Source organism: Mesocricetus auratus, unplaced genomic scaffold, assembly GCF_017639785.1.
Source record: "Mesocricetus auratus isolate SY011 unplaced genomic scaffold, BCM_Maur_2.0 Super-Scaffold_100006, whole genome shotgun sequence".
Classification (NCBI taxonomy): Eukaryota; Metazoa; Chordata; class Mammalia; order Rodentia; family Cricetidae; genus Mesocricetus; species Mesocricetus auratus.
Window position 1 is genome coordinate 82,629,326 of NW_024429190.1, and position 13,014 is coordinate 82,642,339.

Here is a 13,014-nt window from a genome sequence, read left to right on the forward strand (position 1 = left end):
ATATTACCCCAAGCGAGGTAAAGGCTACTGAATGTAGGAATGAACCTTTGGTTCTCTACTTCAATTGCAAATGTCCGGCACCTGCAGAAAACACTGGTTTTTCCTCAGTGTTCTTCAATGCCAGTCCTATAGTATATGTGGGGTTGAGGTCATTTATGTTCAGGAATCCCTGTATCTTGGGAGAGCAATGCAGACGGCTGTAAAGCAGTGCCCTTTCCACGTGAAGACACAGACTGTTTAAAGGAAAAGCCCTCCTTCTGGGACAAGTGCTCACCTCTAATGACAGTGTCTGCAGTACCCTGCTGTGTGAGAGCTGCATGACTGTGAGGTCTCCTCAGTCTCTCGGGGATCTGGTTTGGTTTGTTAGAGTGACTGACTGACTTTTCTCCCTAGTTCCCCGCCACCATCCACATTCTTTGGCTTCCTGAAAACATCCCAGGGTTTTTTGTTTTGTTGTTGGTGGTGTTGTGTGTTTCAATGAGCAAAGACACCCTGAAGAAAAGTTGACTTATCCCGAGTAGTTGGAATACAGACCCCAGAAGATGCAAAGCCATGGTGTGTAAATGTCACTTGGCATGAAACACAAGAGGAGTAGGACTGAGCCCAGTGACTGGGAGCACCAGAAGGATATCGCCTGCCTGGCTAAAAGACCCAGCAGTAGGGCCAGCTATTGTAAAGCCCCTGTGCCAGATGAACAGGGACCCTTCTCTGGTCACAATAGCCATTCACACTGAGCAGTCTCATTAAATATTCAGCCTGTGTTTCCGGCAGCTCATTAAGGCCTCAGCAAGCAGTGACGTGGATGCTGGAAAGCTGAGGGCTGGCCAGCATCTCAGGCAGAGGCTGCGTGAGCTGCTCGTAGCCTTTCTGTTCACTGCCTGTCCTATGATGACCAGTGTGTGCTCCCTGCTTTGCTTGAAGTACAGGTAAAAACAAAGCTGAAATGAAGACAAGCAGAAAACACCTACAGGCTTCCGCCCTGGCTTTAGATGTTGTCTGGAAAGAGCCTCTGATTTGGGCATGCGTATCCTATTGAAGCCCCCTGACCCCTTTAAAAGCGGTCTGAGGATTTGGGGCCTTGACTAAGCACAGACAATGTGGTGCGATTATGCAGTCGGATTGTTTGATGACTATATTGGAGGGGATTCAAGGTGTGATTTTGAACTTGGTACTTGGGGGGCTGGTCAGAATAGCGGACGGCTCCCCTATAGCTCGTGAGCTGTAGAGATATTGGGTAGAATCCCCACGGCCCGTGCAGGGGACCACTCTGTGCCAAATTCTCACTGGCATGTTTGGAGCTATGGGGTTGGGACTGGCTGTAATAGGAGATGGCTCTTCAGACCGCTGGGTTCCTCCGATGTCTGAATGCTGTGCTTGCGTTGGGCACTTTTCCTTGGGTTCGCCCTCCGTGCTGTGGGATGTTTCAAGCTGGGGAAACTGTTAAAGCAGGCTTGTGAGATGATAAACTTAGACAAAGTGTACTTCTGTGCTCACTGTTGGCATGTTTTGCTTTTCCACACAGAAAATGTTTTCAGACTGCTCATTTCTATGTGGAAGACAGCAGTTCACCTCGGGTGGTCCCCAATGAAAGTATTCCTGTTATCCCCATCCCGGGTAAGTGAGGCGCCACTGTATTATCCCCATCCCGGGTAAGTGAGGCACCGCTGCACTCCCAGGGGGTCGCCCTCTCTTTTGTTCTGTGGTATGTGATGACGCACATGATAAGCTATTACTTTCATAGCTGTTTGAAGCTTACCCAGTCTAAGATACACTTCACTAAAGCTAATGTAATAAAATCTCCGCCCCTTTTCATATCTACAAAGTAATAAAATACCTATTATAGAAGCAAATACCTATGGGTTAGTATAGGAGATAGCATCACCATAAAGAGAAAAAGTGGCAGAAGCAAAATGGAAAATATACCAATTTTAAATCACAATTTGTGAACATATTTTCAAAGGTGAGTTTTCCTCCAAGATTCCATATTCTGTTAGTTTTTTTTTTTTTTGGAACATTGGACACTTTGTTGATGTTATTTGTGTGAAAGTCTAGGGGTGGTTACAACTGGTCTGCTATAGCACAAGCCTAGAACAGTTACAGTGTGACAAGGATTGGTAGGACACACTGTAGGAAGTGCAAGGAAATGCTGCAGACACTTGGAAACTTGGAGCGGGACTGGCTGTCATAAGTAGGAAGTGGGATTTAAAGCGCTCACCCACCATTCGTATTTACATCCTTTTCCCTTTGTCAGATAAGGACTTTGTACTGCTGGATTGTCACTTGTGAGTGTGTGCATGAGTGTGTGCATGTGCACCTGTGCGTGTGTCTGCGTCTGTGTGTCTGTGAATACATAGATCCAGATATTTGTCCTCCCGTTACACACAGAAGCTACTTTGAATAGTGCTGTTCCTCTGTTCCTCTGTTCCTACAGTTCTTCTAGTGTGCTTCATTATCACAGAGCTCTTACTAGCTAATCTGTTTTATTTACTTGCAGTCACCTGATCTTCAGTGGGAGCTATATAAGGACAAATGGATGTATTCTGGGGGCAATAAGACTACCTACTACATAGTAGGCAATTTTAAACTGTTAGATGGATACATGAATGTTAGCAAAGCATTTGAAAGTACACAAGAGTCATGGCATGAAGTTCAAGACACAGCCATTCTCTGGCTATCAAAAAGCAGTTTTGTTTGCAGACTATTACAGGATGTGGTTATGGTTGGGGACTTAATTATCCCTTTATGTGTCTATATATGTTGTCACTGGGTATTGCTGGGATTAGCTTTATCTGGGCAGCTTTTTCTCAGTAGGATTTGTCAAAGAGGCAAGATGGATAACAGGACCTTGCTTTGTCCTGCCAGATAGACTGTTAAAGGGTTAGTGGGTTCCTCCCACTAACTCTTATCCTTGGTGGAGGAACTGCACCGGGTATGAAGATCAGCAGAGAGGAACTAACAGGCCCCATCATGATGGATGTTTCAACTTTGCTAACTTTGCACGAGACCATTGTATATACTCCTTTCCTCCCGTATTGCCCAGAATATGTGTTGACTGCTGGGAAATTCTTGGGAGCCACTTTCTCCTTGCAGGTGACTCATCTGACAAACACAGTTTTTAGATTGACAGACATTTTGCTCCTCATTTTCAAAGGATCAAATCATGAGGAAGAGGCTTACGAGTTCAAGGACAGCCTGTGTCACACAGCTCGTCAAGCCCTCCCTAAGCTGCACAGCACAGCTGATGGTGAGGGTGGGTAGAATGCTAACCCATTCCTCAAGGCCTGTGGTTGAATTTCAGCGCCACACAGTGTTGATCATAAAAAACAACAAAACAACCAAATATCTGCAAAGCCCCTTTGTATGAGTGTGTGTGTGTGTGTGTGTGTGTGTGTGTGTGTGTGTGTGTGTGTCTGTACATGCATAATTGTATGCATCTGAGACGCTGGGGATCTGCCAGGCAAGTACTCCACCAATGAGCTACACTTCTTGCTGGTGCAATATGTGCGAAACAACCAATCTGAGTAAAATCTTCATCCGTTTTATTAATGAAATATATGTCTTAGGGTTTTTATTGCTGTGAAGAGACACCATGACCAAGGCAACTCATAATGTAAAACATTTAATTGGGGCTGGCTTACAGTTTCAGAGGTGCGGTCCATTGTCATTGGCAGGAAGCATGTGACACGTGGGCAGACATGGTGCTGGAGCTGAGAGTGCTATATCTTGCAGGGAACACACCCCCCACCCGTGCAGTGACGCACTTCTTCCGATAAGGCCACACCTCCTAATAGTGTCATTCCCTTGGAGGGCCATTTTCTTTCAAACCACCACAGTATACTATCTCAGAATTGTATTTACTATAGTATATCATTCTTTTAGACTTGTGTTGTAGATAAACTTTAAAATTAGACGTTAGTTCATGAAATTAGCCTGCTTAAAGAGATCACTGGAAGAGATTTACAGATATGCAACATGTCAAAAACAAATGTCCTTAAAAACGCTTTCTCTAGAAAAACCAAACTTTCTGATAAGCACATTACAAAACAAAATGTGGGGGCTGCCAGTAGCCCAGGAATCTAGAAACGATTCACACCTTTCCAGCAGCTAAAATATAGCTTAATAATTTGAAGGTCACTGGCTTCATCTGGGTGCCAGCATATAAAGCATTTTTATACATGCTGCTTAAAACCCTTGGGATTAAACCAACCTTTTTGGCATATTTTATTTATACAAAGATTATCTCCAAAGGAGATTCATTGCTGTTTAGACTATAATGAAGCCCTTTCTTCATTGACTTCATTGTACATAAATGAAAAGATTTCTTTTATGTCAGGAAATAAAATGCTCTAATCTTCAAACACTCCTTCCATCCTAAGAGTTTGATTTATACAAAAATCTATTTATTTTGCTCTAACTCAGGGACAAAAGTCTTGATAGTGTTCTTTTCTTTCGAGTTGATTTTTTTCTTCCTAAGTTGATGCAGAGGTAATACTAAGCCTGAAGCCTGAAACTGGACCCTAGGAGGTTGAAAGGGCAGTCAGAGGGGAACTGGGCTCTTGAGATTGAGGTCTGCCCACTAGATATGTGTTTATCAGTACTTGGTAGAGTCTCACTGGAGGAGACTGGGGAAGATTTTGAGCAGCAGTGGTGTAAATGGAGTCCTGTACTAGAGTTTTATGTGTTCTCCCTCCTGCAAGTGTAGGAAGCTGGAATTTGGTCTAAGGTTCAGAAATCTGCTGAGGGTTAAATGAGATTGTTTTCTCTCTCTCTCCTTTTTTCAGAGTAGGTAACCTAAGGGCTTCTGAAATCCTAACGGTATTTGTGTGCATCAGCTTCCCCAGCCAGCAAAAGGGATCTTTTCTTAAATAGAGCTTTAGCCAGGGAACCCAGCAGCTAGCACCCTGGCAAGAAGGTAAATAACTTAGTACCTTCTTTACCTGCATCAATAAGGTGATGCAATGTGAGCCAGTGTGAGCTCTTCAGGGAGCAAAGCTTATCATTAAAGAGAAGCAAGTCTTGTGTGGGATGGATCTGGTCAGATGTTAAGTCTGGAAGACACTGTGCTAAGCCTGACCCTGGTCCCAGCAGTAGCTGAGAGAACACTGGGCAAGTGCCTTCCTGTCTCTAGATCATTTGATTTCTCTCCTGGATCAGGTGGTACAGGGAGAGCAAGTCATCCTAAATAACAACTCATAGTTACTATAGTCACCAAACACCACACCTCTCACAAGTCCTTACCTTGTTATTTCTGATAGCAGTTAGTGCGGTGGTCCTTAACGTTCCTAATGTTGTGACCCTTTAATACAGTTCCTCAGGTTGTGATGACCCCCAAGCATACAATTATTTTCGATGCTACTTCATGTCTGATACGCATGATATCTACCCCTGTAAATGGGCGATTCAACTCTCAGAGGGATCACAACCCACAGGTTGAGAGCCACTGACTTAGTGACTTAGGCACGTCCCAGATAGGGGGAGGGAGTCCCAGAGAGGCAGTCATAGTACTAGGCAGCCTGGCTCTGGCTTTTCTGCTCATGTCACTGAGTGTGGACATGGATAATCTACGGAAGGTGTTAATTAGATGGGACTGATAAAGTGAGCACAGTTCTCCTGGTGGCTGGGGAAGATGCTGAAGTCAGGGCTAGCCTTTGCTATCGATTCCCCACCCTCTTCTGGTGTCAAACCAAGGGTGACAGCAAGGAAGTTAACCCTTTTTGTCTTTCTGTCATATTTTCCTTAAGCTACAGAAGGAACAAATCTAGCATGTGTGACTAGGTTGAAGAAGCCTAAGGTACTGGAGATTTGCGTCTTCCGGTTGTGAAGACGCAGGGACTTACCTGTGAACCTGAGAAGAGGATTTTCTTTACGTTCAAGAACATTGTAGTTTGTTCTCAGCAGTGGCATGTGAGCTCACCATTATCTGAGCTTTGATGCCTTCTCTGGGCAGAAGTCGCTTTCCTCACTCTGTTTTCTAATGTCTGCCTTTGGTACCCTACAAGTCAGAGACTAAGATAAGGGGGTTCTGTTGTGGATTAACCCAGATAAAAAGACTGCTGTTTGCATGGTTTAATTCTTATCACAAAAGCTAAGAATGAATAATCATAGTTGATGACAAAGTTCACACTTTAAATACTGATTCTCAGTTGGTTATATAAAACATTTTATAATCACGGGATTTAGTGATAAGGACTGGTGGCCTCATTTTCACCTAACAAATCTCTGATAGCAGAAAACTCTACAAATAAAAATACTGGCACAAAAGGATTATTATTTACCAGCTTAACCAGGGTACTCTGTTGAATCCCATGTTGTTCTTTAAACTGTTCTAATTTTAAAAATAGAGACAGTATTTAGCATATTCCAGGCTTTGACTTCACCAAGCCAAAGCTCAACTCTGTCATTCACTTTCGATAAGTGGCCTCAAGTGTCCTTATGTGCATCACAAAGATATTTCTGTTCCCTTTACCTGGTTTTTGTAAAAAAAAAAAAAAAAAATTCCGAATGTTGTCATTTGGCAACCATCCATGCTGAGTGGTGGCTCTCTGAATTATGCCAACTCTGTCTTACATGGTTTTCCCGTATATCCTAGTAATTTACTTCTAAGCCTAGAGTTTACCCACCTTTTTCCTTCCCACTTTGCCCATGACCGCCATGTCAGTGGTTTTTCCACCACATCCAATTTTTGATGGCAACAGCAGTGTTCAAGTTGTAGATTACACACTGGGATATTTTTTTCTTCACTTTCTTATGTTCATTTGCATTCGGACACATAACTTCTTGCTGATCCTGGGGACTCAACCAATGAATGATGCAGTGATTACCCAGGGTGAGACATAAAAATGTGGGCTTTCCCTGAGTTGGGCCACTCTGTTATGGGTCAATAGCTAGCTTTTTAAGTCATACCCATCTGTGATGGCTAATCTTGGTTGCCAACTTTACATACCTTGAAAAGGGGGAACCTTAAATGAAGAATTGCCTTCATCTGGTTGGCCTGAGGGCACATCTGTGAGGCATTTTCTTGACTGCTAATTGATGTAGAAGACCCAGCCCATTGTAGATGGTACCATCCACTAGGCATGTGGGCCTGGTCAATATAGGAAACATGACTGTAAACCTGGAACAAGCCAGTAAGCAGTGTTTCTTCATGGTTTCTGCTCCAGGTTTTTCCTAAGTTCCTGCCTTGACTCTCAACTTTCCTTCCCCAAGGTGCTTTTGGTCAGTGTCTTATCACAACAACAAGAAACAAAACCAGAACACCATCCTTTAGTTCATCTTTAAGAAATGGTTTGCTTGTAAGAGCAGGATACATGTAGTACTTATACCAGGGCATATATAAGATGTATGCAAAGCACTTTGCCATTAATTAGCTCTGCTATTATCTGTAACGGAACTTGTTTAGGTAGAAATAATATACTGTAGGTGGATGTTTTCCTACACTGATTTGGATCGTTCCAGGTAAAAACTAACTAAATCAAGCCTGTGATGCTGTTCAAAATTGTTGAGAAAACTTAAAAAAAATTCTCGGGAGGGAGTTGACCAGGGTTTCTAGTTAATTGCTCTGTTATATTTGTCTTAAGATGAAAAGATTTCTGAACCCTCTGCTGTGTTATCTGAGTTGTTGGCTGTGGTCAGTGCAACATACCTCTGTATGCACATCTGTCCGTCTCTGGCTTTCATGGTGGCTTTTGTGGTCCCTGGGAACCCAAAGGGTGTAGATTAGGGATGGCTCAGTTTCTATGGTGACCATACTGAGTACTGCTGAAGTTTTACTGCATCCCATCATGGAGTCAACAAGCAGATTGATTTCTGGGCATGTGACATTAGGTTGGACATTACAGTTGATCACACTATAGGGAAAAAAAGTAGTTTACTGTGAACTTGATAACACTTCTTTTAAGGATTTGCCATGGGCTGTGACCATCAAAATGCCATGTTTTTTTTTTTACCTCAGCATCTTGGTGTCTTAAAAATCTTTATGCTATATGTAAAATATCTAAATATAACAAACATATTTTTCCTCATTTTGAACCAAGCTCCATGTCCATTACTAGCACCATAAATTTCTGGGAATTGGAAATTCCAAACAGTAATTATGGAATAAAATGTTGCTATCACTCAGTTATTAGCTATGGTACTCTACCCTTGATAACTCTTATATTGTTCAAGTCCTTAGATGTGTTTATCCTTGGATATTTACATTTTGTGCATATTAATCCTTTTTTTTTAGCTTAGCCTGTGGACCCTTTATTGCCACATAACTGTTATTATAGAATTCACTTCTAAACATTTTAAGTGATCAGATAATTTTGGAAACTTTTCTTGAATAGCATTTTGCTAAATATTCTGGGCAAACATTTTGGCTCTTCATAGTTTGTTAATGCTGGTTACATCATGGAAGCTATAGATTTCTTGGGCGTACAAAATGATTGCATATTCATGAACATCTTCAATCTTGAAATATTTGTAAATAACTTGGCAATTTTTATAAAGTTTCCTATTAAAATGATTAGGACTTTAATATGTTCACACAGAGAGAACTTGTGCTTGTGACGTACAAGCTATTGTGTTTAAATAGTATTTCAATGCTGAGTAACTTAGGTTATGGACCTATAAATCACCTTTCTTAAACAAAGTAGAAGAGTTGCAATTTTCCACTGAGGAATGATTCAAGTTTGAAAATGTCAATAGATGCAAAAAGCCACCCTAGAGCTTTGCTCTCTCAAAAGAGTAGAGAAGGAATGACACAGTCAATGTTAACTGTCACCAGATGAAGAGAAATCAGATTGTCAGGCCTGGATCTATGAAATTCTTGCCAAAGTAGGACCTCATTTACACATACAGATCTTCATACCCTTTGCTAAGAAAAGCATCTGCGGCAGTTTAGATGTTTGTGCGTTTGCCAAAGATCTTTCACTCTGAATAAAGTAAATGTCATGTCTGTTGTTTATCTCAAATTCAGCCGAACATTTTTTAAAGGAAATATTTGCGGGGGAGGGCTGAAGGAGGAGGAGTTCGGGTGGCAGTGAGGAAGGGGATGTGGCCCTTTAGCAGAATCAGTCAAGGATCAGACTGGATCTCTGTAAATAAACCTAAAACATAGGCTGAATATGTCCCTTTGAAGTGACAACACAACAATAAACTGGGGTGTGTAGAGTCTTCCTGAATCTCTACCTAGGCTGTCAACACACACACACACACACACACACACACACACACACACACACACACACACACACAATTCAGTTAATTCCATCCAGTTGATTATTTGGCACCATATAGACACAGCTGTCTTGAGCTGAGATTCTGAACACTTAACAATAAAAGACTTTGCACAGCTGGTACTGGGCATCTGTCCGAGTGAAGACTATGTAGACTTCAGAGACTTCGAGTCAAATCTGGGTGCTGGACATTCAAGCCCTAGCCATTGAATAATAATTACAGTTTAAGAACTCAGGAAGTGGCATATTTCTTGGCAAATGGGTACCCTTGGTAAAAACAGACTTCTAAGAGTGTAATGTATTTACTGTGTAAATTTACTGTGTAAATTTTCTTCAAATAAAAGAAGAGAGGTGTGTGTGTGTGTGTGTGTGTGTGTGTGTGTGTGTGTGTGTGTTTGAAATACCATATTTAGCCTGGCTCATAAGTAATTCAGAATCCTAAGGAGATCTTGATGTAAAATGAAGTCCAAGACCTTTCTTCAGAAAGTTATTTCAGTTGATTCAATTTTCTCATTCTTGTCAAATATTTATCTTATGTAGGATTTGCTTTTTCATTGTCATTTTTATGAACATATTCTGTATGACCCTGAGTATCATTTTATTCCTGCAGATGACATGGAAGCCATTCCTGTCAAACAGTTTGTGAAACACATCGGTGAGCTCTATTCTAATAACCAGCATGGGTTCTCTGAAGATTTTGAGGTATGTTTCAAATCTGGAAACTAATTTCTAGAAGGTCTATTTTATTTCATGGGGGATTTTTTTGGCAGCGTGAACTGCATTTGTTCTAAGCATATGAGAACAATAACTCTACCAACCAGAGATGGCTTTCTCTTTTCACTGATGGTTTTCATAAACATTTTCCCAATCAGATGCGGAGAGAGGGAGCTCCTTTCACCTGCCTTGCATGTGCCCATCTGTGAAAGATCGGACACAGTGGTTGAGAAGAGGACAGTGGGTGGGGTTAGGTTTCCAGGTTCCTCGTCTTAATTCTCAGTAGGAGCACAGTCACACTGCTAGCTCCCTGATTCCATGTCATTTCTGGGATGTGCATGGTATCATGGAGACAGGAGGTTTGGCATCAGAGAAAGGGCTGGCTCTGCCAGAAATGAGCTTCATAAGGCCAATCACTGCATCTCTCATCCCCAGTGTGCGCATCCTTAAAAAGATGGTGCTAATGTCACCCACGGTATAAAGTTGTTAGGTTAAAAAAATAAACATCTCTGAAAGTGGCGGGTTCGTTATTAATTGATTGTTGTTGTTTTCATGTGTATTAATCCTTGGAGAGAAGACGTGGGCTAACACAGCCTTCTGACTTTAAGAGCTGGTGTGTAGGAAACAAGGTGGAGGAGTGGCACGTCCCCCTCTGCCAGCTCCGGGTTCCGTGCCAGTTCAGCAGTGACAGGGTGTCAATGAGGAGCCATTAAACAGACTGCCCTTTTCTTCACTGAGGCGCATCCCTGGCAGCAGGGGCTGTGTGGAGCAGGGCACGCTTTCATGGCAGCTCAGCTGGCTTCTAGCTGTAGGGGTGAGTGGGTTGCTTTCTCTTTCCATCTCTTCTGTGCATTGGAAAAGATGGTGAAGGTCCTTTCTTGCCTACCTCTTCACACAATTGGTTATGGGTAAGCACATTGGGGACCATGATGGGCACATACAGCTCTGAGGTGCAATTATCTTGCATGAACAATGAGAAAAAAAAATGAGACCAGAACCCCTGTCTCTATGCAAATTTGGAATCCCCAGAAGTCATCAGAAAGGCGATTATATTGACATCTCAAGTTAAATCGTTCTCTGAGGCTTTTGTTGTTGTTGTTAGTTTTGCATTGCTTTTGTTTCTTTTTGGTTTGGTTTGGTTTGGCTTTTTATTGAGGAAAGTGATAGCAAAGGTGCTAGAGAGAAAGAACTTGTGTTTTGTGGAATGAATAAAAGCCTGTCAAGTATTTAATGCTGCTATTGTGTGCTGGTCCCAAAAAAAGGTGTCTAGTCCATGACAAAGAACATGGCTTAAGTCAAACATTTCGTATTCATGAGGGCAGCAAATGTGTGTGGCGTTAAAGTGATTTAGTTCAATTGACTGTTGGCTGGATGGTTGAGCAAGAATATTGAGGCATTTAACCATGTTGATGGTATTCAGGACAAACATTTATCCTCTAGAGAACAGAATTTGATCAGGATGATCAAATGCAACTCTGCTTTCTCAATTATTTATGATTTGAGACCCCAGTGCTATTCATCACAGCTGGTTTTGACACCATTTAATTATTCAAAATAATCAGCTACACCTCTGTATACTTGATCTGACTTAAAGATGGGCTTTTGCTGTATCAAAATCATGCCTGTGAACAAATCCTCACATTTACTTATGCCTTTATGTCTCTGTCCTAAAAATATTAATACTGTGGGCTAACAGTTTAATCGTCTCCACTGAACCTCACAGCATCAGTACTATGGGCAGGTAGTTAATGGGAGTGGTTTGAGAAGCTAAGTAGAAGCAGCAACTAAGCTTTCTGTTACCATCTCCTGGCTCCTTCTGGGGGGAGAACTGAAAGCTGAAACTACTTCAAATGGGGAGAATTCTGAAAAAAACAAAACAAAACCACATAAAGGTGAGAATGAGCCAGAATAGGACCTCACCAATAAGCTGTGAGCTTTAAAATTCAGCAAAACTTTGAAGTGTTTTTAAAGAAAAGCATTATTCCTTTTCAGCAACTTTGCTAACAGGGAAAGAGAGTAGCAAGGCATGTGAGAAGTAAAGCTATTTAATAAACAGAGGTAGTAGCGGATCCCTGTAAGGAGGGGCAGGAAAGGAAATTTTATGTGGTAGGAAGAATGATGAAATGATTAGAATAAACCCTCCATTATGGTCACAGAGTAAGAAAAAATAACCAAGATATTATTAGGTGGCCACGTTTTGAAATGGTGGCAGCAGGAGTTGAGAGCAGCAGTGTCAAACTCCAAGCCCCATGGTTAACCCAAGTGCCCTCCAGACTCATGTAAGTAGTGTCTTGTAATGAGCTGGAGTCACGAAAAATAAACAAGTTTGCCCTTGACTGCCATGCTTCTGTGTCTTGGCAAAAGAATAAAATGAGGGTGCTAAGGGGCCCTCTCCTACATGTAGTAGGTGGGGGTAGTACATGGTCTTTGAATTATACAGCCTTTTTAGCCCCAAATGTGGCTTACAAAAATCTTACTCAACATCTGAACAGAAGCCTAAAGTTAATCAAGTCACTGACCTTGAGAATACCATTCAAGCTTATCCATAGTTAGTAAGACAAGGTAACATAAATAACTTTCAACTATTCCCTCTCTGTACAATGATGAATTAGAATCCCAGCCAATGTCAAGATAGCAGACTCATTATCTTGTACCCGTACAAAAAAAAAAAAAGCCAAAGGCAGCCTTACAGCCCTTTAAACTACTGTTTGCAAAACTGAGTCACAAACTAGAACAGGCGATAGCAGGACTCATCACACTTAGTAGGAAACAGGTGAGAGTTGTCATCAGATACTCTTCAGAAAACGTGGATCAGATTGGTGCCTATGGGGCCTTTATTCTGGGACAGCTAGGAAGACTTCCAGTTATGAAAAATATGAGCGTCCAGACACTGGAGACTCAATGATATGAACAGATCGTAACCCTTCATTTTTATACCTTAAGTTGTTTTATTACAGAGTTCCTCTTTGCGGAGGAGGGACTCCTCACTAGGAAGTGCTTTGAGGTTATATGAGACAGTCAGTCCCTGTGTTCACTGCGTAACTGCTGTAGAAATGCTTATAAATATTAGGCAGCTGATTGG

At 41.8% G+C, this 13,014-nt stretch overlaps 1 protein-coding gene across 5 annotated transcripts in view; it reads left to right on the forward strand.

Moving 5' to 3' along the window:
* Positions 1 to 13,014, forward strand: part of Ptprg (protein tyrosine phosphatase receptor type G) — a 664,886-nt gene that overhangs the window by 617,365 nt on the left and 34,507 nt on the right. For 4 of the 5 annotated variants that reach the window (XM_021230841.2, XM_005076387.3, XM_021230842.2 and 1 more), the window contains 2 exons: positions 1,523 to 1,614; positions 9,829 to 9,920. In XM_021230841.2, coding sequence (XP_021086500.1) covers positions 1,523 to 1,614; positions 9,829 to 9,920 — 184 coding nt within the window. Of the gene's footprint in view, positions 1 to 870; positions 927 to 1,522; positions 1,615 to 9,828; positions 9,921 to 13,014 lie in introns of those variants that run through there. The other variant, XM_040747571.1, reaches the window with a different exon arrangement.